General features: G+C 56.9%; 1 protein-coding gene across 1 annotated transcript in view; it reads right to left on the bottom strand.

The window, feature by feature from the left end:
* Positions 1-232: 232 nt before the first annotated feature.
* Positions 233-26,214, bottom strand: part of DSCAML1 (DS cell adhesion molecule like 1) — a 78,245-nt gene continuing 52,263 nt past the window's right edge. The window contains exons 5-33 of the mRNA XM_065738417.1: positions 25,093-25,371; positions 24,247-24,522; positions 23,658-23,954; positions 21,765-22,037; positions 18,485-18,763; positions 17,914-18,033; positions 17,590-17,766; positions 13,578-13,777; positions 12,991-13,087; positions 12,748-12,876; positions 12,240-12,407; positions 12,085-12,155; positions 11,220-11,460; positions 10,479-10,625; positions 10,251-10,406; positions 9,088-9,227; positions 7,646-7,799; positions 7,360-7,477; positions 7,114-7,277; positions 6,933-7,031; positions 5,420-5,608; positions 4,825-5,112; positions 4,599-4,754; positions 4,450-4,480; positions 4,177-4,295; positions 3,781-3,933; positions 3,470-3,664; positions 2,949-3,260; positions 233-1,117 (exon numbers count right to left, since the gene is read on the bottom strand). Coding sequence (XP_065594489.1) covers positions 690-1,117; positions 2,949-3,260; positions 3,470-3,664; positions 3,781-3,933; positions 4,177-4,295; positions 4,450-4,480; positions 4,599-4,754; positions 4,825-5,112; positions 5,420-5,608; positions 6,933-7,031; positions 7,114-7,277; positions 7,360-7,477; positions 7,646-7,799; positions 9,088-9,227; positions 10,251-10,406; positions 10,479-10,625; positions 11,220-11,460; positions 12,085-12,155; positions 12,240-12,407; positions 12,748-12,876; positions 12,991-13,087; positions 13,578-13,777; positions 17,590-17,766; positions 17,914-18,033; positions 18,485-18,763; positions 21,765-22,037; positions 23,658-23,954; positions 24,247-24,522; positions 25,093-25,371 — 5,456 coding nt within the window. The 3' untranslated portion in view covers positions 233-689. The remainder of the gene's footprint in view (positions 1,118-2,948; positions 3,261-3,469; positions 3,665-3,780; positions 3,934-4,176; positions 4,296-4,449; positions 4,481-4,598; positions 4,755-4,824; positions 5,113-5,419; positions 5,609-6,932; positions 7,032-7,113; positions 7,278-7,359; positions 7,478-7,645; positions 7,800-9,087; positions 9,228-10,250; positions 10,407-10,478; positions 10,626-11,219; positions 11,461-12,084; positions 12,156-12,239; positions 12,408-12,747; positions 12,877-12,990; positions 13,088-13,577; positions 13,778-17,589; positions 17,767-17,913; positions 18,034-18,484; positions 18,764-21,764; positions 22,038-23,657; positions 23,955-24,246; positions 24,523-25,092; positions 25,372-26,214) is intronic.

The raw sequence follows: 26,214 nt of genomic DNA, 5'->3' as shown, positions 1-26,214 counted from the left end.
CCATAAAACAGACTGCTGCCGAGGCAGCTTCCAGCTTCAGTGGGTTTAAAGTGTTGTAGGACTCCAACAAGCAGATGGCAAAGAGGGATGTGCTGAGCAGAAGCACCGAGTAGAGGTAACAAGGGGTGAATGAGAACCCAACGCCAGCAGTGCTGGCATCAGCCGTGCCCTCCCCCTCAGCCCAGCCCCGTGCTCAGCCACCAAAAACACCCGGCTATAAACATAACCTTTATTGCACACAGCGCTGGTTTTTTTTTCATAGAAAAAGGTATTAACACATAAGCATTTGCAAATCGAAGCAACTCCTGTTGTTTTCAGAACAGTAAAATAGCATGCAATGTCCTGGAGACGTTCCTTTGTCAAAACCACCGACGACACCAGGGGGGGAAAACAAAACCAAAACAAAAGTCGCTGAGTCTTTCCTTGTGCCCCTCTCGAAATGATGTGAAATATATATATATATGTTTACATATATATTATATTTTTTTTCCTGTTCATCTGTAACGTCAAATCATTTGTGCCCTGGTTTATTTATTTTTTTGTTGTCGTTGTTGTCTTTTTTTTTTTTTTTTTTTCCATCCGGAGAAGAAGAAAATAGTTTCATTTATACAAAAGAGTTCCTTATGTACAGGTCCGTGACTTTTAAATAGAAATAAGGGCGGGGTGGGCGGGGGCTGAGTCCGCCGTGCCTACACCAGCGTGTAGGACTTGGAGTAGGCTCCGGCCCCCTGCTTCTGTGCCCTGCCCCCGCCCGATGTGCTCATCTCCAGCAGCGAGTCCCGCGAGCCCCCCACCTTGGAGTGCGTGGCGGTGGCGGTGGGCTCGGTGGGGGCAGTGGGTGCTGGGGCGGGCGCTGGCGCGGTGCTGGCCGCGGTGGGCATGGGTAGAGTCCTTTGAGGTAAGGTGGTGGAAGAGGTGGAGGAGGATGAGGGGGGAGGAAGGCCTGGGGGCTTGGCGGCGGGGTCCAGCGTCAGGTGCCGGGCGGGTGGGTGGTACCCGCGGGCCAGGCTGCGGATGGAGGCTTCGCGGGGAGGCACCACCGGGCACGGCTCGTGGGAGTCCGGCTTGCGGAAGAAGGCGTCCGACTTGACGTAGAGAGGGAGGTTGCAGTAATCACCTGCGGGGAGGGGAGAGTGGGGGTGAGGGTGAGGAGCGTCGTGCAGCAGTGAATGTCATGCGCTGTGCCTGTTGTGTTTTAGAGAATGGTTGGAGGTGGAAGGGACCCCCAAAGGCCACGTGGTGCCGCTCCCTGCAGTGCTCAGGGACACCCACAGCTCCATCAGTGCTCAGAGCCCCGTCCAGCCTGACCTTGGCTGTGTGCAGGGACGGGGCAGCACCGCCTCTCTGGGCAACCTGTGCCAGTGCCTCACTGCCCTCAGTGTCAAACCTTCTTCCTTATAGCCAGTCTGAATCTCCCCTCGTTCAGCCTGAGGCCATTTCTCCTTGTCCTACCACCACAGATCTTCCAAAGAATCTGTCCCCTTCCTCCTCACAGCCCTGAGATGCACTTTCCATAGACAATTTCAATGCAGTCATTGATTTTATAAAAGGTAGTGTAAATAATAGATATAGCAACAGCAACGTGACGTGACAATGAATAATGCAATGACTACACTGAGAACATCTGACACTATCACAGTGCTCTGTGCTGTTTCTGAGGGTGGTGGCACAGCCCTTCCTCCCAATCTTTTTGGCGCTGCGCAGAGCAACGGAGAAGGAGCAGGGTGGCAGAACGCCCCATGGTCTTTGTGTCTTGTGTCAAGCACCATGGCTCCCTCTTTTCCTGCATCTGTGATCACAGGAAGCATCTGTCTACAGATGTACAACATCTGCAAGGAGGGCATAATTGGGAAGAGGTGTGCAACAGCTGGAAACAGCAGGCCACAACTGCAGCAGCAGGACCCCACAGGTACAAAAGCACATCTGCAAGAGCAAGGCCATTGGGAACAGGTGCAGAACGCACAGCAACATCTGGAAACATCTGCCAGAGTGTGCCATTAGGAGCAGGGGTGGAACATCAGGCCACATCTGGAATGGTGGGGGCACACCTGCAAGGGTTGTGCAAGAGCTGGGGGGGGTGGCTGGCCACATCTGCCCACATCTGGAACAGCTGGCCTCAGTTCATTGGGTATATTGGAACCTGACCTAATCTCATAGGTTCTGCTAGATTTCGGTTATTAGATTACAATAGGATACAAAAGAAATCCTTTTGAAACGTACTGGAATTCAGGAGACTCTGGAACTATAATGCACTATTCAATTTCAAGAGATTCTTTCAGATTCTGTCAGACTCTAATACATTTTTTCACAATCTGACAAGTCACTTAAGCCCTACTGCAATCTGTCAGAATCCCTTTAAATCTAATAGAATTGGTCAGCATCTATGTTATTGTCGGGCTCTTGAATCTATTGGAATAGTTTTTAATTGTTTTCCAGGATTGATTAAAATGCAGCGGGTTCTGGGAAATCCTGACATCACATTTGATTCTGTCTCAATCTCTAAATGTGGTGTCAGAATCTCTTACAACCTCCTGGCACGCATCAGCCCCTGACAGATCGTATCAACATCTATTAGGTTCTGACACAGCCCAACAGCTTCTGACACGTGCGTCTTATGATATGTGTACCATTTGTGTTTTAATACAAGCAAGCACGCAAAAAGCATGACACTGAAATACAGACCACTGGGCAGAGGGGGGCCAAGTCCTCGCCCTCTCCTCTCCCCCTCCTCACCCTCTCTTCTCCCTCTCCTCTCCCTGTCCCCTCCCTGTTCCCTCTCTCCCCTCTCTCTCTTCTCTCTCCCCCTTCTCCCCTCCCTCTCCTCCCTCTCCCCTCTCTCCCCTCTCTCTCCATCTCCTCCCCTCTCCTCGCTCCCCTTTGCAGGAAGCACTGAGCCCTGCCTCTATGCCTACATTTGACTGCAGCACACAGCCCAGCACCCAACTTACTCTTGCTGGCACGGTGTGGGATGGGCACGGCCACGCTCTTGCCGCGCTCACTGTCCTGGGGCTTGGGTGGGGATGCGGTGAAGCGGCAGATGCCGGGCTCCGACGGGGTGCTCATGGAGGTCATGCTGTCTGCATTGTCTGTGGTGCCCGTGGTCATCTGGTCCGAGGAGCTGTCAGAGATGAAGCACTCTGTGATCTCGAACTTGGCGTGCTGCAGCTGCTCCTCCAGCTTGGCGTGCTCGTAGGCGCGCGCCAGCTCCTCGTAGGTGGACGAGGCGCTCTCGGTTGACACCATGCTGTTCCGGCCCTTGTCTGCAGAGGGAGAGGGCATCAGGTCCTCACTCATCCCTATCCCACAGCTGGGAATGCCATCCCCACCTTCCCCTTGCAGGACTGCCCACATGTCCCCAGCGCTGGGGCTCAGGAGCCACCAAGAACCCCGAGCAGCCGGGCTGTCCCCCCGTCCTCCCACCCCCCAGCACCCTTGGGTTGAGCCCGTGAGCACTGTCCCCACTGCGTACCGGTGTCCTGTGAGAGGCTGGCGCTGTAGCTGTCACTCTCAGTGACAGTGATGCCGTGCTGGGAGCCCACTGTCCGCCAGTCTGAGGTCAGGGTGCGCGCTGGGGTGGACGCCTGGCACTTGGTGAGGGTCCATTGGCTGGAGTAGCGGTTGCGGGTGCTGTGCGCGGACTTCACGCTCTTCCTGGACACAGGATCTAGGACACAGCAGTGACAACACCACGAGGGCTCAGTCCCAGAGCCTCCTCTTTACCCACTCTGGGGAGATTCCCTGTGGCCCGCTTGCCCCCAGCACACCCAGCCCTGCACTCACTGGTGCCGGGGCGTATGTCCGACATATCGATGAGCGGCCCCGTGTTCTGGATCAGGGCGGGGTGATGCAGTGAGACGCCCGTGCAGAAGCTCTGGGGGTTTACAGCTTGGCTGAACTCAGTGTCCGTCACCGGGATGGTGGCTTTGTCGTCTCCTGTGGGGAGCAGCTGCAACTCAAAGCTCTTTCCATAGCAAGGTGTCGTTGCCTGCTAGTCTGTGCCCAGCTCACTCACTGCATCCCCTGGCTTCTCCCGCCCCGCTGTGCCCCAGAGCATCCCGGGGGTGGGGATGGGGTGGGATAGTAAACCCCATAAGCCAGAGCACCACTATGCCTCAGGAGGAAGGGGACAGTCCGGGGACACTGTGCCCACCCCTGCAGTCCCCACACCATGCTTACCCAGCTGCTTGATGCCCTCCTTGTCCTCGATGAGAAGCTGCACACGGGGGATGTCGATGTGCAGGCGGGGGCCCTGCGGGGGCCCCTTCACCGGCGTGTCAAAGCTGCGGTTATTCTTGCTGTGAGGTAAGAGGGGACGCACACCCGGCGATTACTGGGGAGAGCCCCCGTGGCTCGAGCCTGGCACAGGCTGGGGCTCCCCGCATGCCAGCCATGGGCTCAGCACCCCCCGGCCCCCCAGTCCCTGTGCCAGGAGCTCACCCCGGGACCCACCTGATCAGCATCTCTGCCAAGCTCTTGGCATCTGTACATTAAAAGAGGGGAAAAGAGGACGGGAGGTTTTTGAGCCTTAGGGCATCACCGTGGCACGTCAAGCTCGGGTTGGGGACCCCATCCCGCACAGAGCACCCAGCCCCACTCACCTCGCAGCCGCTTCAGTCGCTTCTCCTTCCTCTTCTTGCGGATGATGAAGAGTAGGGCCACTCCCAGCGTGGCCAAGATGATGGGGCAGGCGATGGTGAACAGCTTCTTCACATCGTCCCCTTCCCCTTGTGCAGACTTGATGGGCGGGATGGTGCCTGCAGGCAAGGCATGCGCTCAGCGCTCCAGCCCCCCAAGGGACAGCACAGCCCCCCATCCCCCACTCACTGCCATCGTAGTCCAACGTGGCGAACTGCGTGCTCTCATTGCCACAGCCCGCGCTGTTGCAGGCCTTCATGCGCAGCTCGTACCAGGTGGCCTCACGCAGCTCGGTCAGGAAGACCTCTCCAGAGCTGTTGGTGCGCAGGCTCTGCCAGCCCCAGTTGCCCTTGGGGCGGTACTCCAGGACGATGGCGGTGATGGGGCAGCCCCCGCTGCTCCAGCCCTGCAGGTTGAGCCTGGCGTGCGTGGAGTTGATGTGGGTGAAGAGGTGCTGGTCCTTGCTGAAGGAGGGCTCTGTGGGACAGGAGCCGTCGGCATCAGAGCGCGGGGCTGAGGATGGGGTGTCTCCATCCCCACGGGCCCCATCCCTGGGTTTTTACACCAAGGAGTAATGTGGGAAGTAAGGGTGCAGCGGGGAGACATGCACATGGGGAGCCCCTTAGCCAAAGCACGTGCAGCTCTTTGGGCTGTGCACAATGACGTACGATGGCAGAGGTTCTGGGGCAGGAACACACCAGCTGTGGTGGTGGTGGCTGCAGCGATGCTGGGCTGTTTGCCACCGGCCCAGCAGTGATGAATCCAGCCCTCCTGCCCAGCTCACCTCTGCCATGGGTCTTGGCCTCGATGATCTCACTGATGCGCCCGGCCCCCACGCTGTTCTTGGCCGCCAGCTTCACCTTGTACCACGTGCCGCACTTGAGGCTCTCCAGCTTGAAGGAGCGCTCAGAAGAGCTGATGAAGACGTCCTTCCACTCCTCGCTGTTGTCCACAGAGTACTGCAGCACAAAGCCTGTGGGTTGAAGGAGGACGGGGTCTGCGGGCACGGCCAGCAGCGAGCCCCCCAGGAGTGCCATCCCCATCGCAGCACAGCCCGGCTGCAGGCAGCGCTCTGCCCGCCCTGAGCAGCTCTGTGCTCCGTGTCCGCCTCCACCGCCAATTACTGCGGTTGTGCACGGGAACGTGGGGAGCGTGGAACGTGATTGATTGGTGCGAGGCTATAAAGGGAAAGCCAGAATTAACTAGCTCCCTCGGGAAGCCACTCGGAAGTTGCTTCTGTCATTGAACGCCGCCTCCTTTCCCATGATTAAGAGTATTAGGAAGCGCACTGCGTCCTGGATGAGCAAACCTGTTATGCTGCCGGCAGCCAGATGCCAGAGAAGGGCACTCTGGGCTTCCCCATGGAGGGGCACAGCTGCTGGGACAGGCGGTGCAGCACGGAGCTGCTCACCCAACGTGAGCATGTGCCCAACACCAGCGCAGGGCCCTTCCTGGAGCCCATCACCACAGGGCTGCCCACACCCGCTGCTGCTCTGCCCGTGCCAGGCACCTCGGGCCATGGTGATGGAGCGTGGCTGCCCTGACTGCGTGTGCACAACGGCCCCGTTGCTGTGGGAACCACCACTTTGACTGTTTTGACCTTTTTGGTGATGCAAAATCCCCACTGACGTCCCCGTTGCATCGCCAGATTTGGCTGCTTTTGCGTTTTCCTTTGCCAGTTCTCAAGCGAAGATAGCGGGCGTTCTGTGCATCAGGAGCCAAACAGAGCTCTGCTCCCTGCACCGCTGCCTCCACCACCCACAGTGAGAGCACAGGGAACCCGAGCTGCCCCGGCCCCAGCTCCGTGCCCACCCAGCACCCTGCTGCCTGCCACCCGGTATTCATTTATTTAGTACATGCAGCATGTTTTTAATATTTCTAATCCAATTATAACCAAATTTATCAACAGAGTCCACTGGAGTGAAAGGCTGCTGGCTGGGGAGATTTGCTTGTAATTACTTTCATGCTTTTAATTAATTGTAAGCGAGGTCTCCTTCCCCTCTCCCCGCTCCCCCCTCTGTGCGCAGCTGTTTCCACGTATAATTCATCAGATGAATCAGAGCAGAAAGGAGGCTCTGGGAGGCAGGGGTGGTCCCGCAGCCCAGCCTGCGGACACCGGGGATGAACCCGGCAGAGCTCCAGCACTGGAGCCACCAGCACCTGTGTAATTAATGGCGTGCCCTTTGTTAGCTGCCTCACTCCCTGCATCCTGCTGAAAGAGGACTCACGAAGAGCAGCGTTCCTCCTGTAAGCGTTAACCATATTTTGGAGCACGTGGGGCGGCACTGGGGATGTACCTCGGATGGAGCTGCCCCCGTTGTCCCCAGGAATCCACGCCAACGTGATGGAGGAGGCCGAGGTCTTGGACACTGTCAGGCGGGGCTGGTCCGGGGGCACTGCGGAGGAGTGCAAACGGCCGTGAGCACCGTGCAGGCACCGACCCCACGGCGCATGCCGTGTCCCACCAGCAGCCCGCACCTTGCACCAGCAGGTTGATGATGATGGTGTCGAAGCCCCAGGTGTTAGTGGCAGTGCAGGTGTAGTAGCCGGAGTCCTCCGCCTTCACTGAGCGCAGCACCAGCGTGCCATTGGCCTGGATCAGGTGGTGCCCGTCCACCGTCACTGGGATGGCAGAGTCCTCGCTGCCGGGAGGGGACAGAGCATGTCAGCCCCATGGGATTGCAGACAGCCGCCGTCCCTGTCCCGCTCTACAGCGCCCAGTACCTGTCCTTGGTCCACTTGATGGCAGGGACCGGCTCCCCGACGGAGTTGCAGGGCAGCCTCACGTCCTTCATCCAGGGGGTGGTGACGGTGCCTCCGAAGGAGATGATCTTGGCTGGGGCTGGGGAGCAAGGAGGAGGAGGTCAGCCCTGCTGCTGGTACCCACCGCTGAGCCCCAGAGCACTGCCAGAGACACACTGAGCATGATGGCTCTGGCTCTGCGTGCGGACAAACCTCTGTATGGGACTGGGATGCTTATCCCACAGTGGCCCCCAGGCATCCCCCGTACCTTTCCCAGCAGGCTCGATGGTGACTTTCTCACTGATGTTGCCACGGCCGGCAGAGGTGACGGCAGCCACCCACAGCATGTACTGCTGCCCGCGGTTCAGGTGTGCGATGCGGTAGAAGAGCTGGTCGGGGCTGGTCTCATACTCGCTGGGGGCCTGCAGAGGGGGAGGCAGGAGAAGGCACAGCTCTGTTAGGGCCTCACCCTCACAGCCCTCATCCCGGCCACACAGAAACTGGGAGCACTGCATCCAGGCATCCTCACCAGCATGGTACCCAGAGCATCGCCATCGCTGCTGTACCCAAGGCATCCCCAAGGCCAGCAGGCTCAAGACCCGCCCCCATCACTTGGCAGCAGGCAGAGGGGGCTGCACTGCCCCATCACTCCACCCAGCTTTCCAGCAGCACACCTCCTCGAGGTGCTGTGGGCTCACTCCCCGGCAGCAGCTCGGCTCTGCTCGGTGTTTCTTAATGCCGGTGTAAGCCGGCTGGTGTCGTAATTTCTCCAGGGAGCCCAGGCCAGTGCGCGAGGAACAGATGGCAGCAACGGCATGATTTGTTCCAGGGAAATGACACTTCCTGGCCACCCCGGGCTGCAGTGGGGCACAGGGCAGGCCCTAGCCGGTCAGCCAAACCCCTCTGCACAGGGACAGCAGTGAAAGGGTCCCCAAATTCCCTCAGGGTCTCCAAAACTCCCCACAGATGTCCCAGCCCCATGGGGTCCCTGTAGTGTGCTCTGGCTCTCGGGTGCTTCCCCACTGCCCCAGCCCTGCTGGCGTGAGATGGGGCCATGGAGATGCCATCATGAGGGATGGATGCGTTACTTCTGTGTGCACACACAGGGCAGCACGCGGGCATCTGCACGTTCATCGTCTCCAAACATGCACCCTGGTGGGGCCTGCAGATGTGAGCGTACCCCACAAGCAGACACCTCTATGAATATTGCATGGTATACATAATTTTTTTTAACCAAATGACAGTTTTGACAAGATGCCAGGAAAACAATATCGGATCCCAGCGGTTTTACCAGTTGCTTTGATGAAAAGATTATGTTGCCCTGGAAACCAGAGGCTCAGATAGTGAAATGAGTTTGAGAAGGAGCTTTTGATAAGCACCAGTCTGCAGACCTCCCATCAACCTCTCCCTTGCCAAGGAGGGATGGGACCAGGTTGAATTTCTGTTTTATTTTCAGTCGTCTGTTTGCATGTTTCTCATTCTGGAGTGAGTGTTGAGGTGGGGGAACACTGGAGGGAGGTGGTGGTGGGTGGTGGGACTCACAGGGTGCCCTGGACACCCCTGTGCTGCCGTAGGCTGGATGCATGGCACCACCTGCATCATCCTCTTGGCAGTACCCAGAGCAGGTCCCTGTAACACTATTTCTGCCTCCATCTGCTCCATAGCTCCCCAGCACCCAACCCCAGTCTGTTCCCATCACTGTGCCCTTACCGGCTGCCCTGAGCCGGGGCTGGAGCAGAAGATGGTGTACTTGCGGATGATGCCGTTGGGCTTTGCTGGGGGCAGCCAGGACACCACCACGCTGCTGGCCGAGGATGGCACAGCCTTGATGCCAGCGGGGGGACCTGGAACTGAAGGAGCAAGCGTGTGATGGCACTGGAAACGCAGGAAGAAACTGGAGGCCCCTTGTGCCAACCCCTTGGTGCACGGTGATGGCCACATCCATGGGTAGCCCAGACCCCTGCCCACGTGGATGCAGGAGGGTTAATTGCAGTGCAGGTTTAGAAATGGTGATCAGCACTGAGTGGCCATCGCCTTAATCCACTCAGCGCCCGCTGGCTTAGCCCTGCCCTGCGTAACTGTGCTGAGCAGCTGCTGCTTCCCAGGGCTGCACTGGGCAGGAGCCACTCTGCTACAGAGATAATGGCATTAAAGTAGGCCAGGCAGGGTGTAAATATTTAAATATCTGCACTTAAGGAAAAGAAAAGAAAAAACATAGAAAGGGAAATGCCCTGTGTGCTGCATGCTGGGGGTTCCCCGCACACTGCAGCTGCCCCCATACGTGCACCCAGCCCCGCTGCTCGCTGGCCCTTTGGCACTTTGTGCCTGGATTACTGTGTGCCTATCGGCCTAATCAGCACAAGAACATATGTCTGCCAAAGGATCTCTGACAGATTGCAGCCCACAGTGCTCTGCAGCTAAAGGGAGCACCCTGGCAGTGCGTCCGACCCACGGACGGATTGCCTGTGGAGCTGGGGGTGCGTGCACACCAGCCCTAGAGGCTGCAAGCAAGGGGTGCTGCAAAGGGCAGGAGCTGCACACAAGCTTGGGCTCAGGCTTTTTTGCAGACCCAGCAAGGAGAAAAGGATGGAGAAGCCCTGCCTGCCTCCTCCAGGGGCTGCAAAGCTCTCCTCATTATTCCTTGCCAATGGCTCTTACTCAACACTCCATGTTCTTAAGTCTAATTAACACATGCAACTGTGATTTATCCGCCAGAGAAGGGGGAGACGTGTGCCCACTCGCAGCGTACAGGAGCAGCCACATGTGCTAGGATCTGCATGGGCCCACATCACCCTGGGTCGCACCACACCTCTCTGACTGCCACCTAATCATTAGGACCATAGGGACAAAGGATTCGGGGCAGTGCCACTCACTGTCCTCCTTGGTCTGGATGTAGAGCACGCTGCTGCGGACGCCATCGCCAGCCTGCGTGTAGGCCAGCACCTGCACACTGTAGTTGGTGAACTTCTCCATGCCCCTCAGCTCCACTCGCTCCCGTGTGGTCGTGATGTTCTGCATCTCACCCCACTCTGCAGGGACACAGGCCATCAGCTCCGTGCTGCCCCCCACGCGTGCCCCGTGCCCCAGGAATCAGCGCTCACCTCCGTCCATGTAGAGGGACCAGAAGATGACCCTGTAACCCTTGAGCACACCGTTGAGGGTGCTGCGTGGAGGCTCTGACCAGGAGATGACAGCCACATCCGACGTGATGGAGATGGCCCGCACGTTCTCGGGGGGCTGGCTGGGCACTGGGAGGGCACAGATGGAGACGGTCATCCTAATGTCCAGAGCTGCATCCCATGGGCTCTGTGCTGTGCCTCCCCACCACCCGCTGCTCTCCCCAAACCCGGTGCCATGATCCTTCTCCTCCTCACCCCAGGGCTGCCAGGATGCTGCACTTCCCAGCGAGGGGCGAGCCGTCTGGATGCGAGGTAATTGCATCCAATTGCCCCATAAGAGGTAACTCTAATTTTTATGAGCATTTAAATGATGATACATCACCGTAACGACCCTCTTTGAAAATGATTATTGTTTCGTATTACTTAGGTGTAAAAATATAAGCACCATGTAATTAGGGACCGAGTATAATAAACTAATACAGATAGTCCGTTTGAACAAAATGAAGGTAATATAATTATGGAAAAGACACTATTGCTAAAACAGGGGCCCTTGAATACCCCAGGAGGAGTGCTAATGTAGCCAGGAAATGATCACGGTTTGACAGGCTAACGAGGGCCTTAATTAAGTATGAAAAACTGCTGCGCGAATGCGCTGAAAAACTTTTTTCTGCTCATTTCTGGAACAGTGGAGGCTCTGTGGAACCACCACCCCTCCATCCTTACCATCCTCCAGCGTGGTGGCGTTGATCTCGCTGGAGGACGGCCCCGTCCCCGCGCGGTTGAAGGCCTGGACCACCACCCCATACTGAGCAAACTTCTTCAGGTTGTCCAGCGTGTAGACCTCGCTGTCGCCCGTGGCCTTCATCTCCACGATGCTGTACTGCCCGTTGCTGCCCGGGCTGTTCTCGCGGTAGCCGATCTGGTAGCCGCGGATCACCCCGTTCTGCAGCTCCTTCTTTGGGGCCTGAAGCAATGGGGACACGAAGGGGAGCGGTGTCACGGAGCTGACAGCCCCGCAGCCTTTAAATCAATCTGAACAGCGTTTCTCTAAAGCATTAAGAAATCGATAGGGTTGATTGTAAATTTATGTTACACAGCCAGCGCGATCCATCTCGCTGCAATACTCTGCAAGCAAACGGAGTTATCTTCCAAGCGAACCTTATCACTCATTAATCTGTCTTCCAGGAGGGGGGGGAAGATGGGGGGGGAGAAGCTGAAACCCTAAATTTATCGACTTCCCCGTTCATTCTGAAGTCCTAATTTTATAATCAATTTTTTCTCATTCGACCTTCTGAAAAATAAATCTGATTCTGAGCTCCATCGATCCGCTCTTGAGCAGCTGGCAACCAGACGTCTCCGTTTGCCTGTGTTTATCCTCACTTTCCCCGTGGCCTCCCATAGATATCCCATGAGATAATGAGCTTGTTACCAAACGTGATTAACACGTGCTGTGGGTGAGCTGTACGCCCAGCCCCCTGGTTTTGTGATGTCTCAGGAGTCATCCTCTGAGCTGCGAGGGGAAATTTGGGTCCCAGAGTCCCAGCAGTGGGGGTGGCCAAGGAGAGCCCGCTGCCCTGGCCCCACGCACCTTCCAGGTGACCTGGATGCTCTGCGACGTCATCGGCTGCAAGGTGACATCCATTGGAGGTCCGTCGGGAGCTGGGGGAGGGAAAAACTACACATTATCACGAGAATTCCCATCTAAAGAGGGCTCACGTGCACCTCTACAGCAGAGAGCAGCACCTGCTTCCTCCGTGCTGATGGTGAGCTCCTTGCTGGGCTCGCTGCGCCCGATCTTGTTGAAGGAGTACATGCGGATGCTGTACACAGAGGCCGGGTGCAGGTCCACGATGTTTGCCTGGTTGATGGTTGGGGAGATGTTACGTGTTGACTGCTTGAAGTCCCAGGAGTCTGGAAGAGGAGGCAGAGGAGGGTCAGCACCCGCACCCTGCACTGGCGTGTGGTCCCCAGAGCCTTGTGCCACGCTGTGTCCCCCCTGCCTCGCTGCTCTCGGCTCGGCTTTTCACAAATATTGCCTCTTTAAATATTCCCTTTCAAATGCTCCCACCGAACATAAATTAACATATTTCATTAATGCCGCTCTCTCCTTTCTTCATCAAAGCAGCCTGGATGCGGAATATTCCCCGCACGGAGGCAGCGGGGCCAGCTCTGCACCTGCCCCACAGCACAGCCGAGCCCCCAGCATGGGCTATGGGGGCCTGGGGGGCATCGGGGGGCAACCAGCTCCTACCAGACTTGTTCTTGTACTCGATGTCAAAGCCAGTGATGATGCTGTTCCCATCAAAGCGCTGCGTCCAGCGCAGGTTCATGCTGCGGGCTTTCACCTCGCGGATCTCCAGTTCCGGGGGGTCAGGTGGCTCTGGGGGGGGATGGGGGCGGTTAGGAGCACGGGGTGCCAGGTGGAGCAATGGGACCTTGAGGTGAGGCTCTTCCTGCCCCCATGCCAGGGGTCACGGTGCTATGAGCTCGGTACCTTGCACGGTGAGCTGGATCAGGCCCCTGTCCTCGCCGTACGAGTTGATGGCATGGCAGGAGAAGAAGACCGAGTCCCCACGGTCGGCTGGTTTCAGCTGTGGATATTTTGGGGACAGAAAAGCAGACCCTTCAGATTCAGTCACCCCGAGCACCAAGCCTCCTCTTCCCACAGGAACCCCAGTCTGCAGACACAGCCTGCCCCAAGGCCCCATCCCCATCCATCTGCTGCCTGATCCGGTGGGTTGGAGATCTTTGGGGTCCCCTCCAACCCAAGCGTTCTGTGATTCTGTGACCGCCTGCTCAGACGTGCACAGAGATTTCATGCTCAGAGGCATCCCTGGTGCTGCCACACACCTTCCAAACAAGGCCCCACTGCACAGCAAAGCAAAATCTGGTGCAAGGACAACCCAGCCCCCGGGGCTCCTCTTTTGGGGCCACCACAGCAAGCGGACAGCGGTCGTTTTGTCACTCTTTTGCAGGCGCCGAATGCAGCAGTGGTGCATTCACCACCCCGCTACCTGCTGCACAAAAATGTCCCCGTGCTGGAGGAGGACACCCAGGCTCTTGGCAGGACCCTGCCCTCACCTTGAGGGTGGAGATGACCTCGTCGCCGTTGTCCTTGGTGGCGATGGCGTAGCGCATGTTGCGGTCGGGGTCGATGACGGTGTCACCCTTCTCCCAGCGGATGATGATGGGACGCTCGCCCCGCGCCGTGCAGTTCAGCTCCTTGCTCTGCCCTTTGATGGCGATGGTGGTGTTGGGGTGGGAGGTGATCATGGCGGGGACTGCGGGAGGGAGCGCGGCTCAGCCACCCGCCGGGCACCCCCCAGAGCCAGCGGGGCGGTGCTGGGTGCAGATCCCACCGAGAGGACACGCAGCCCCGAGCGGAAGCGTTTCGCTGCGTTATACGGCTCAGGATCATAAAATAATGAAGCAGATAAATTTTATAATGCATAGCATTACACCGGGGTAGACAATAAAACGTGAAAGACAAATAACCAAGCGCACGCTATAATGAAGAGAAAGCCTCCAGTCGGAGACGTGCGAGTATGAATTATTGACTAAGGTTTTACACTCCCGAGGATGAGAGGAAGAATGTTTTCCATCACAGATTTGCATAATTCACTCGTATAAACCTGGGCAGAATATAGAGCGTGATTCCACAGCAGCAAGGCAGCAGCCTTTGCATTGCAGATGCTGGGGAGAGATTTTTTTCTCCTCATATTCACCCAAAACATGGAAAAGAGGGGAGGGGACACCCACTGCCCTGGTGTAGCACTCAGTGTGGTGGCATTGTGGGGTGGCATTGCAGTGTGCCGTTGTGGGGTGGCATTGCAGGGTGTCACTGCAGGTGACACTGTGTTGTAGCATTGTGGGGTGGCACTGCAGTGTGGCATTGTGCTGTGGCATTGTGGGGTGGCACTGCAGTGTGGCACTGCAGGTGACATTATGGTGTGGTGTTGTGGGGTGGCATTGTGGGGTGGCACTGCAGGTGACACTGTGCTGTGGCACTGCAGGTGACACTCTATGCTGTGGCACTGTGGTGTGGCATTACAGGTGGCATCACAGAGTGGCATTGCGGTGTGGCATTGCAGAGTGATATTGCAGGTGGCACTGTGGTGTGGCATTGAGGGGTGGCACTGTGGGGTGGCATTGAGGGGTGGCACTGTGGGGTGGCATTGCAGGTGGCCGTTGGGAGCACTCAGTGCTGGGTGGCAGAGCTGCCATGGACGCTGGCAGCACGAAGGGCACCTCGTGTCCCCCGGAGCACCAGTGCTGGGGGTGGGGATGGGCTGGGTAAGCTGAAAAAAATGTAATGCATAAACAAACAGCGCTGCTGAGTCCCGCAGTAATATATGATAATGACAATCCGCAAAGGCAACACACACTGTTATAATGGGACACAAGAGGCTCTAATGAGCTACGACTTCTCGGCTTTCTGTGGCAATGTAATTCAATTAGCAGCTAAGGAAACCTTTCCTCCGGAGCTGCCGTTTCTGGGGTGCAGCCCTGTGCCCACGTGGCTGGGACGAGGCATGGCCTGCGTTGGGGTCACCTCTGCCACGTGACGGTTCCCTGGGAGCCCACGGGAACTCTGCCTGCAGGAGCCCTGGGATGGCACAGCATCACGAGCTGATGTGAGGCAGCGGGGCAGGGAAGAGCCCGACCCAATGGGGTGCGTGGGGAGCATGAGGACAGGGAGTCTGTGGCCACCGCATGGCCCCAGGGCTCAGCAGGATGTGGAGGAGCCAGCCCTGCGTTCAGCAACCCTGGGAGAGGAGCTCTGTTTCAGGCTCTGCTTTGCTGAAATGCACTTATTGATGTTTGATTAAAAGCAGCTCCTTGGATGTAAACATATCAACTTCTCTCAATTGCCGGGGTCCCAGGAGAGTGGCACGTAGCCCAGAGCGGAGGAAAGCAGCAAAACAAACCAGAAGAAAACCCCGACCAGCCGTGCAGGCAGCATGGGCAAGGGCTGGGAGGCACGCTGTGCCCCCGCCTCACCCCAGCCCGGAGATGCCCACAGTGACCGAGGGAAGGAGGATGCACGTGGCCAGAACTCCAGCAGCCGTCAGCAGCCTTCTGCACAGGGCAGGCTCCCGCACGCCAGAGCTCCTGTTAACACAGCTCCGACAAGAGCCACGTCCCGTTTGCCGGGCAGAGATAAGGCTGTGCACAAAAGGAACTGTCAGCACCCCACGTGCCATCCCTAGCCACGCCGGGGCAGGAGAAGCAGCACAGCCCTGCAGTGACAACTGAATGAGAACGGTGACAGCGGTGACAAGGGCTGCGCCCGCCTTCCTCTCCCCCCCTCTTTCTTGTTTAGAGCTAGCTCTGTGATGTTAATTTGATTGCACCCGTTTCAGCTTCCTTTCTACACTGATTAGCTGAGTTCCACCTGAAGCACGAGATTAATTCAAATTGCATGGAAGCAATCAGAGATGCTCCTGCAGGACCTCTGGCCCTGCCCGGTGCTCGGCATCCCGAGCCCCCTCCCCCCAACCAGCGCTGCCCTGGGGACTTGTTCAGCCCCATCCATCCCTCACGCTCTGCTCCCGAGCACAGAGCAGCGTGCAGCCAGGTGCTAAATGCCATTTAGCACGCACTCGCACCTGTGCCACCCCCCCGGGGTGCAGCACCCCACACCTCCCACTCGGCAGCGCGCTGGACCCGGTGCTAACAAGTCGCTTTGGAAAGCACGGATGAACGAGCCAGCCCCGCACACCAGCAGGATGCCGCCGTGTGCAGACAGGTGCTGTGCTCAGGGCTGAGCAGAGCGGTGCGGCAGTGAGGTCCCAGGGCCAGCACATGCCCTGGGCACTGTGCTCCCTGCGGTGCCCCAGCGGGGGGGGGGGCAGCACCGCCGCGATTCCCTTTGCACGCAGGTTTGCCACCGCCCGACAGAGCAGCAGTATCTAACTCCTCCTGGCATCCGTGGGGCTCTGATTTATTGCCTCGGCCAGTGAGGGATGGGGCTGCACCTCTCGTCCAGTGGTTTGGGCTCTGCTGAACTCCCACTTCGCCCCGTCTGCAGTGGCCTGGCCTGAAGCGCAGGCCGGCGCTGATCTCGCTTTAATTGGCCTGACATTTCACTAAACAAACAAAAATCAAAAATAATAATAATAAAAAAAAATGAAACAAAACAAAGAGCCCCATATAATGCTTAATTGGCTGTGGTGTTTCGTCTACCTATTCATTCGAACCTTTTCAAAGGCTGCTGAGGTCTCTGGGAAATGTAAAAGCACATGCATAATAAGGTTATGTGCTATTCAAGTCAGCAAGCAACCTGTCCTGGGATGCAATTATACCAGATAGCAGGGACACGGCAACAGTTCAGGCTCCAAGACTTCGGCACACTCGCTGGGGATTAATCGCCTTGACTTTGTACCTGTGCCTCATTGAAGTGGGCTGTTTGAAGTCGCTCGTTTCAGTTCATCAATCAGCGGGATAAATTAAACAGCTGACAGGGAGGGGAAAGGCTGCCCTCGGCCCTCCCCACGAGAAGCTGGCTGGGGAGGGGAGAAGCCAGGAAGGCAGCAATAAGACAAGCAGGGGGTGCTGGGGGCCAGCAGAAGCCAAACCGGGGTGTGGGGCAGGTGGGGAGTGCAGCACACTGCGTGCCAGCCCCACTGCCACGGGGGAGTTCTCCCTCCTGTACCTCTTCCAGGGGTTTGAACTCTTATGGCAGATGCAATCGAAATAAATAGAGAAGAGCTGGAGATCATGCATTCTGCTGATAGCAACGGGAGAGGAATCCAATAATAAGCACAGTTCAAACATGGTGTCTAACAACACTTCCCGGCCCAGCTCTGTCAAATTAGCAGAGCTATTTCCTTTCCTGCCGCATGATGTAGATTGATCGCCAAGTTTTATTAAGGACTAAGTGTTTTTAATAGTATAAGGGAAGTCTCCCTGGTAGGAGAGGAATCAATGCCCTCCATGCCCACAAAGATCCGGGGCTGCGTGGTGCCGGGCCAGCGCTGAGCTGATCTCTGCGTGCTGCAGCTGTGATTCCCCATCCACCCATCTGTTTTCCGTCCATCTGTCCATCCCAGCCCGCCCCCAGCTCCATCCCAGCCATGCCCTGGCTACTTACTCTTCACGGTGAGGAACATGGACTTGCTGATGTCCGTGCCTACCCCGTTGCTGGCCTGGCAGAGGTAGTAGCCGATGTCCTCCTCCAGCACGTGGCGGATGAGCAGCGAGCTGTTGGGGAGGATCTGGATGCGGCCCGTCAGTGGGATGGGGTGGTACTGCTGGGGGTTCCCACTGCCTGGAGGGGAAGCAGAGATGCATCAATGAGTGCACAGTCGAGGCAGGAGGTGCATGTGGGGCTCGGTGTTGGGATGACCCAGCAAGAATGAGCCTTGCTCCACTTGCACAGAGGTCCCCATGCACTGTTGCATCATCTCCCATGTACCTTTTGCATGTTTCCACATCACTTTCGGAGGGGGGTACCCATCGACGGAGCAATTCAGCACCCCGGCTTTACCATAAATGCCATCTTGGTTGTTGGGTTGAACCACAAACCGAGGAGGCACTGCATAACAGGAAGGAATCATAGAATCACAGAATCGTTGAGGTTGGAGACAACCAGTGCAACCATCCACCTACCCACCCCACTAACTGTGTCCCTGAGTACTACACCTACATGTTTCCTGAATACATCCAGGGATGGTGAGTCCACCACCTCCCTGGGCAGCCTGTGCCAGTGCATCACCGTTTTCTTGGAGAAGTTTCTCCTAATAACCAACCTAAACCTGTCCTGCAACTTGAGACCCTCACCTCTCACCTTATTGCTGTTACCTGGGAGAATAGAGAAACCCCCACCTCACCACAACCCCCTTCCAGGGAATCAGAGAGAGCAGTGAGGTCCACCTGAGCCTCCTCTTCTTGAAAATCATCTCTGCCCATTGCTCCCCAGCCTGATTTCATCTGCCCCCATCTATCTCTCCCACCCTCCCAACCAATGAGGGGACCCCAAGGCTCACCCCGCACGATGAGCTGCCGCTCGCGGCTGACCGTGGCAGCAGCGTTGCTGGCGATGCACGTGTAGTTGCCATTGTGCTTGAGGGAGACACTGGAGATCTGCAGGGAGCTCATGAACTCCTTGCTCTCAATGGTGACACCTGAGCCGGAGAGGATGACGTGCCCGTCCTTGCGCCAGGTGATGTGGATAGGCATGTCCCCAGAGGAGACGACGCAGGGGATGTAGAGGAGCTGCCCGATGGAGGCTGGCGGGAACTCGAAAGGCTGGATCAGAGGAGGGACTGCGGGAGGGAGAGGCAGAGCATGCTGTACAGACCTGCTGGGGGAAGCCTTCACAGGAAGGGGTAAGGCTGGCGGAGGGATGGGGAGGGATGAGGAAAAGCATCATGTCTCTGGCTCCTGGCACTTGTCACAGGCTGGTGCTCCAGCCTGGTCCACCATCGAATCATTAAGGATGATGAAGACCTCTAAGGTCACCACGTCCAACACCAACCCAACCCCACCATGCCCACTGCCCGCGTCCCTCAGTGTCAAACCTCCACGTTTCCTGAACACCTCCAGGGGCAGCGACTGCACCACCTCCTTGGGCGGCCTGTGCCAGTGCCCAACCACTCTTCAGGAAAAGAAATTTCTCCTAATGTCCAAACGGAACCTCCTGTGGTGCAACTGGAGGCCATCACCTCTCAGCCCCAGCACCATCCCACAGTAGGACAGGGCTTTGAAGAGGAGTGAGCCTGCTTGGAGCCAGCACAGCAGTTCAGAAACCCATCACACCATCACCCAAAGCATTTGCTGCCCAGAAACAGGCAGGCTTTTGTTCAGCCATGACACTTCCAGGAGAGAGAAAGATGCCATTGAGCAGGTGACAGTAGGACATGACTGTGCACGGGGCAGCACAGGGAGCTGCCAGCCCTCAGCTCCTCTGTGTGCACCAGCTGAAATTCCACCTCAGCATTTATCTGCTCACAGAAAAGCAGTTATTAGATGGATGCTTTTCTTGAAGGCTCTGGATTCAGAACCAGCCATTATCTTCCTGATAACTTAATTATGCAACCGCAGCATCTCTGGCAATGTGGGAGGGGGATGAAAGCAGAGAGAGGGAGACAATTAGCTTAACAAGGCTCAGCACCTGGTAGACGAGATCCTCTTTCCGCAGCCTCCATAATTAAATTAGCAGGCTGCCAATTGTCCCCTCGGCAGAAATAAGATGCCCTCTCATACAGATGTGGAGCCCCAGCAGTCAGGGCTCACCGTGCCACTGCGCATGGCCCCATCCCCACCCCACTCATCACCCAGCACACTGCAAGGCTCTCCGTGCTCCGGCGGTGCTGCTCAGGGCTCCAGGGCCTGGCCAGAACCAGGTGGGCCCCATTTGGGTGACCCAGAGCCCAGCCAAGTAGCCATGAAGGGCAGTAACAAAGGTTGGTTGTCACCCCAAGCAATGCTGCAGCGACGTGGCTCGAGCTGCCGGAGCCATGGAGCCAGCAGCGCCCGCTTTCCATAATTAATGAATAATTAATTGGGAATGCACTGCAGTCTATTGCAGAGGGCCGGGCTTGTGCATCTCCAAACACACCCCACAGGCCACTTGTGAGCACACACGGCCTCTCGACAGAAGAGCTCTCCCTGTTCTACCTCCCCTTAACCGGAGCCCCAGACCTCATCCTTCCTCCCCAAATAATCTCGTGCTGCACGTTCTGTCTGCAGCACTTCCCGGGCTCTCCCACACACGGCACAGCCCTGGCACCACGCAGAGCCCCTGGATCACCCAGCACTGTGCTCCCACTGCTTCCTCCGGGCACAGCCAGGCAGCACGGCCCCAAGTGATTAATTAAAACATTCCAAGATGTCTGCTGCTAAATAACAAGCTGAGGGGCACCTCGGCAATGCAGAGAGAGCAGAGGATGCAGGAGGCTCCCAGTTGGGACATGGGGCTGGGAGACATGGGAACAAGCAAGGGCTTGTAAATGGGTGGCAGATAGAGGATGGAAGTGCTGGTGGGAGGGGCCCGTGAGGATTTTACTGCCATTGCTTGGGAAGCCTGCGTAATTCACTGGTGGCACTTAGCGTGGCCGCCAGGCACTTGTGGCAATAAAAGCTTTACGGTGTTCCGTGCCATCCTGCACTCAACACGGTCGTATTTATTTACTCTGCTGCTCGGAGTGAACTCTGAAGATAGCTGAGGGCAGCTCAATTCCCCTCCGTCCTCTGTCCAATGGGCAGCATGAGCAGCCAGGCTGGGCCGGGTGTAACTCAGTGGGATGAAGGTGCATGGACGGCACTGCGTGGCAGCTTCCAGCCAAGGCAGTAAATCCAGGCTCAGAGGGGTTTGTATGGCATTTGCTTCCCAGAATTTATGGATGAACTTCTGCATCTACCTCCCAGCAATGGGCACAAAGCGGAGCGTGTAACTCAGCATCCCTCCGGACACGCTCTCTTGTGAGGATTCTGGTACAAAGGGAGGAGCACAAAGGCTGGCTGTGCCCTGCAACGAGGGTGTAAGGGGGATCCTTCCCCTTGGCACTGCCCGGAGGTTATCTGCATCCCACACTTCCGCTTGCAAAGCCTCGGAGAAGAGCATTAGCTAATCAAGTGGTAGCATCTATAATCAGCTTGATGCACTCTCTTGCTAACCTGATTCCTAATAAGAAAATGGTGGATGGGAGGGGAGGAAGGGGGATCAGCATAAAATCCGGTCCATAAATACCCTGCTCAGTGAGACAGAGGGAAAGACAATTGGCCAGCTCCATCCCCAGCGTGGCCGCGTTTGTCTGAATGATTTACTGCAAACACTGCACCGGCAACGGGCAGAGCCGACCCGACAACTCCGAGGACGAGAGATACGATAGCACCGCGCGCTCATAACACAATCTCAGCAAGTCACTGGGAGGGAATGCATCCGACTCAATTCATTAGGACTGATAGCTCCCTCAATAGGGCTGAATAATTGATGGCCTGGAGAAGCTTTTAAGATGTTCTGTGCGCTCGGAAGACCGAGAGTATTATTTTTTTAAAAGCTAACACACAGAGAAAAACATCAGTGAAGGTGATCCGAGCAAAGGTTAGATGTTTTAATACACTGTGTTTACACCGTAAATCCTTGCTCCGCTGCGTGTAGCAAGAAATGGAGCTGGAGCAGCAGCAAGCACACAGGTGGGTGCGAGGTGCGGTGCGTTCGGGCTGCAGAGCATCCCCTGCAATGCTTCCCCACCTTCACCCTTCACAGAGGTGGTCCCAGCACCACCTGGATGTCTGAGCTGGGCGACCTCTCCGGATCCTTACCTTTCACCGTGACGTGGACGCTCTGGCTGATGGAGAGCTGGGGCTGGATCAGCACACTGCACAGGTACTCCCCTTCGTCCATGCCTTTCTGGACGTCCATCAGCTTCAGGGTCCCGTTCTCAAAGACCACTTGGCGGTGGTTATCGGGCAGCAGCAAAGAGTCCTTGTACCACTTGATGGAGTAATAGGGGTACCCGATCACCCTGCAGTTGATGAAAGTGTCCCTACCCGCGACCGCCGTTATGTTCTTCATCGCCCGGATGCTCGGGGGACCTACATTGTGGGGAGGAAGGGAGAGGCAGGCTAGGTTAATTCCGAAGGGTGGTGTGTTTGCACACAAATCTGCTGCAAATGCTGCTGCTGGGACTCCAGAGGCTGCTGGGAGACACCTGGGGAGCGCTCCCAACCTCCCCAGCTGCTCCGCCTGCTTTGCCAAATGGCCTTGGTGCAGAGCTGCACGCAGGGACCTCCCTTCCGTTTGCACATTTAGTCATTCTCAACTGAAACAGCCCATTTTGTGCCTCTCACTGGTTGCCTGAGTACTGCCCAAAGCCAGCTTGCCCCCTGTTCCTGGCTGCTCTCACGCTGGCTGGAGGACTGCAGGCATGCTGCAGGTGAGTATTATAACAAGAGGTTTCATGCTTCAGTAATTATATTGTTCTTGTGGCTGTCGTATAAAATAGCAAACCCATCTGCAGATTAACTCCATCTTGGCTCCTCACCCTAAGTGGTGAGGATAACAGCTTAGCAGAAACTCCAGATAAGCCAGCGCTGCCTTTAGTGTGTTTCCTTATGTTAACTCCCGCTGCCCCCAGCGTGGGGGGCACCCATCAGATGTTGGGAAGGTTTGGTGGGAGATGCTCTGTCCCCATGGAGCAGGGAGGTGTCTGGGGGCACAGCAGCACGAAGCCCCCACCCCCCAGCACACCATAAGGAGCAGAGAGAGAGAAATTAGCATCTGTAGCTGTCTCCTGGGCCTGTTGGAGAGACTTGCTCAATTCCAAGGCAAAAAAAATAAAAATAAAATAAATAAAAAGCCTGAATCTTATCTAGTGACAGGCAGTCAGGGACGAAAAGAGGGAGGAACAAAAAAGGAAGAACAATGAAACACCCTCATTCAAAAACGCTGTAACTGCTTCTTGTGGCTGGGACATGAACTCACTCCAAATTTAGCAGTAAATGGCAGCAAAATTCAGACTCTCCTGGGATCCCAGCCAAAAAGCCACTAGATCCATTTCAAACCTGAGACACAGACAAACACAGCTCTTCAAACCTCTTTCTCAGTAGATAAATTAATGTTACCTTGACTCTGCTCCCACCTACGAGCCTAGAAGCTTTCGCTGGTGATTATGAATGGGCAGGGGCTTACACCTCACCCCATGTCCCACAGAACACCCTACAGTGCACAGAACACCATGCTCCAGGGTGACAATGCAGTGACTCACACAGCTGTGTGCAGACAAAGAAAACACAGACACAACACATCCAAGCTCATTTTCCACCGTCCCCGTGCTGCCTCATCATCACTTGTAACAGGGCTGGATGGGGCGAGTCGGGGTCCTGGGGTGGTTTGGGGACACGCCATTGGTGGGTGCAGAGGAATGGACCTCACGGAGGTGCATGTTGCACGGACCCAACGCTGGGTGAAGGCAGAGCCCAACAGGGAGGTGTTGCCCCTCTGGGAAACATTGCTCTGGATGCTCATTCAGTTCAGGGCCCTGCTCTGCATCATGGGAAGCTCCATCCCATGGGTGTGGTGGCCAACAGGGCCGCAGGGGGGTCAGGCATTGAGGGACCTGCACGGCTGGGAAGGGGCAGGGGTGGGGAGGAACAGAACACAACCAAAAAAGCCCAGTAAAAGCCCTATTCTGATATTTAAAAGTAGACAGGCACCTCTTACGTTTATTCGCGCTTGGTATTCGGCGCTGCCCACCGAGTTCCGCGCGGTGCACCGGTACACGCCGCCGTCCTTGATCTGCGGGCTGGTGACGTTCATGTGGCTCACCGTGGTGCCGTCCGACATGGTGTACTGGTTGGTGCGGTGCCCGTTGTCCCGTGGGATGGGCTCGTCGTCCAGGGCCCAGGTCACGGTCGGGGGCGGCGCGCCCTTGGCAGCGCACATCAGGGAGAACTGCTCCCCGGGGTTCACCACCTTTTCGCTGAAGGAGGAGACGATGCGGGGGGTCCCATCTGGGGGCACCCAGGGGGAGCGGGGTTAGGGCACGGCTGCAGTCACGCCCGTGCCCCCGCACCCTGTGCACCCTTGGCTCAAAGGGTGCACATCCCCTCTCCAATGGCCAATAATCTCCACCCCATTGTCACCAAGGTAAGAAGATGCCTTGTAGAAGACAGCGTGCCCACCCCGATGCACTCACTTCCCTCCCTCCATGCACAAAGCATCCAGGGATGTGCTCCAAGTGCAGCTTGGACAAGGACAGAGAAAAAGCCCCCAGCAGCCCCCGCCCCGAGGAAGCCAGCTCACCCTCCAGCGTGATGATGGAGAAATCCTGTGCTGTCTGGGACTTGCGGGTGGCAAAGCACTGGTAGGCTCCTGAGTGGCTCTTCTGCGCCGCTGTGATGAGGAGGGTCTCGTTGCTGATGCCCCGGATGGAGATGAAGTCATCCACCACCACCAGGTCCGTGTTGCGGTACCAGCGGATGACGTACTCGGGGGACCCACTGAGGGCACAAGAGAGGATGACGGTGCTGCCGATGCCCGTCTTGAGCTTCTTTGGTGTGAGGGTCACACGCAGAGGGTCTATGTGAGAGAGGGTGAAAGCAGGTAACACGTTGGAGATGCAGTGGATGTCTCCTCTGCCTTTCCATCTCTGGAATCACCAGCCTACGTGCACACAGCCAGGATGAGCAGCCCTGCCCTCCCTTGTGCTGCTTAATGGATGGTACTGTTGGGGCAGCATTGGGGACGTGGCCCAGTGATGGGACAGTGCCAATTGGAGGCACGCAATGGCAGCCCAGGTGCTGCTGGTGGCTGCAGGAACCCCCAGAAGCAGAACAGGCAGTAAATATTTGGCCTGCCCAGATGGTATTTACAGTTTGGCTGGAGCTTATTTCATGTAAATCAGGAAAACAAAGCACAGAGGCACCTCACAGAACATTGCCATCCAGCAATTTACATCCCATGCTATTGCACTGCTTTTTTCCGGAGGTCCCGATTAAATCAGGGGATGGCTGCAGATCTGCAGCTGCAGCATTACAACCCCCCCCCCCCGAACGCTCCGAGCACCGCATCGGACACGCCGCGTTGAAACACAAAGCTTTAAGGCCTCACAGAGATGGACAGAGCACAGCTCTCCCCGCCAGCACTCACCAATGACCGTCAGGGTCCCCGTGACCTCTGCGGACCCGAAGGTGTTGGTCACCTCGCAGATGTAGGTCCCGCTGTCCTCCACGCGCAGGTCGGCGATGCTCAGCCCCGTGATGCGCTTGGCCCAGCGGCCGTCGGCGGGCAGCGGGCGCCCGTCCTTGAGCCAGCGGATGGCGGGGTTGGGGTATCCCGACGCGATGCAGGGCAGCTCCACCAGGCGGCCCGCACGCACCTCCCGCGACTGGAAGCTGTCTAGCATGGTGGGGATGGACTCGGCCGGGTCTGCGTTTGGAGAGGAAATCAACTCACCCGGAGAAGGAAAGGAGATGTGCTCTTGCCCTGGGCCAGCGGGGGCAGCTGGGCTCTGAGCTGATGGGCACACTGGGAGCAGTGGGCCACCGCTGCGTCACGCGGTGGAACCTCCCCAAGGAGCAGCACCCGAGCGGCTGGTGGGATGGATAAACTCAGCTCTGTAGGAATTACTCAAGGTGACACCTAATTGGTGCAAAATACACAAATTCTGTGGCACATTTCAAAATTTACAAGCAAAAGGGGCCCATCAGGCAGCTGGGAAAGGAGAAAATTAATCACCAAGTCTCAGGCGTGAAATTAAATTCCAGGGGAAAGAAACCTCTTTCATTACTCCCAAGCAGAAGTAAAACGCCGTGACGTGTAAATAATGACAGCGACCAGGAGGGGACCAAGGCACATCAAATGCGTGGGGAGAGGGGACGGGGTGCCCCGTGGCTGCCCGTGCTCTGCTCTGGGATCCGACAGGGTCGAGTTGAGGATCCTCAGCCATTCCCAACCCCATCCCATACCCTCTTTAGGGGTTAATTCGAGGAGTTAACGTAGGGACCACACACACGAGGCTAGAAAAACCATATGGCAGAGCGCAGGCAAGCTGCAGCTGATGGGCAGGAGAGACGATGCAGCTCCCGAGCAGAGTAATTTGGGCAGTGAGCGGAGCCGGGAGCGCCCGGAGCCAGTCAGCACTACGGACTGCGTCGCTCGGCTGCAGTATCGCTTGCATCTTCGTCACATCGCGTCAGGCTGCTCACATCGCCAGCTGTCACATCGCATCGCCGCGCGCCCCGTCGCCTCCTGCTCGGGGTGCTGCACGGC

The sequence above is a fragment of the Cyrtonyx montezumae genome, unplaced genomic scaffold, assembly GCF_038088225.1.
Source record: "Cyrtonyx montezumae isolate F1298 unplaced genomic scaffold, pur_monq_1.0 scaffold_22, whole genome shotgun sequence".
Taxonomy (NCBI): domain Eukaryota; kingdom Metazoa; phylum Chordata; class Aves; order Galliformes; family Odontophoridae; genus Cyrtonyx; species Cyrtonyx montezumae.
The sequence above is the reverse complement of the archived record's forward strand: the minus strand, read 5'-3'. Positions and strand labels throughout refer to the sequence as shown.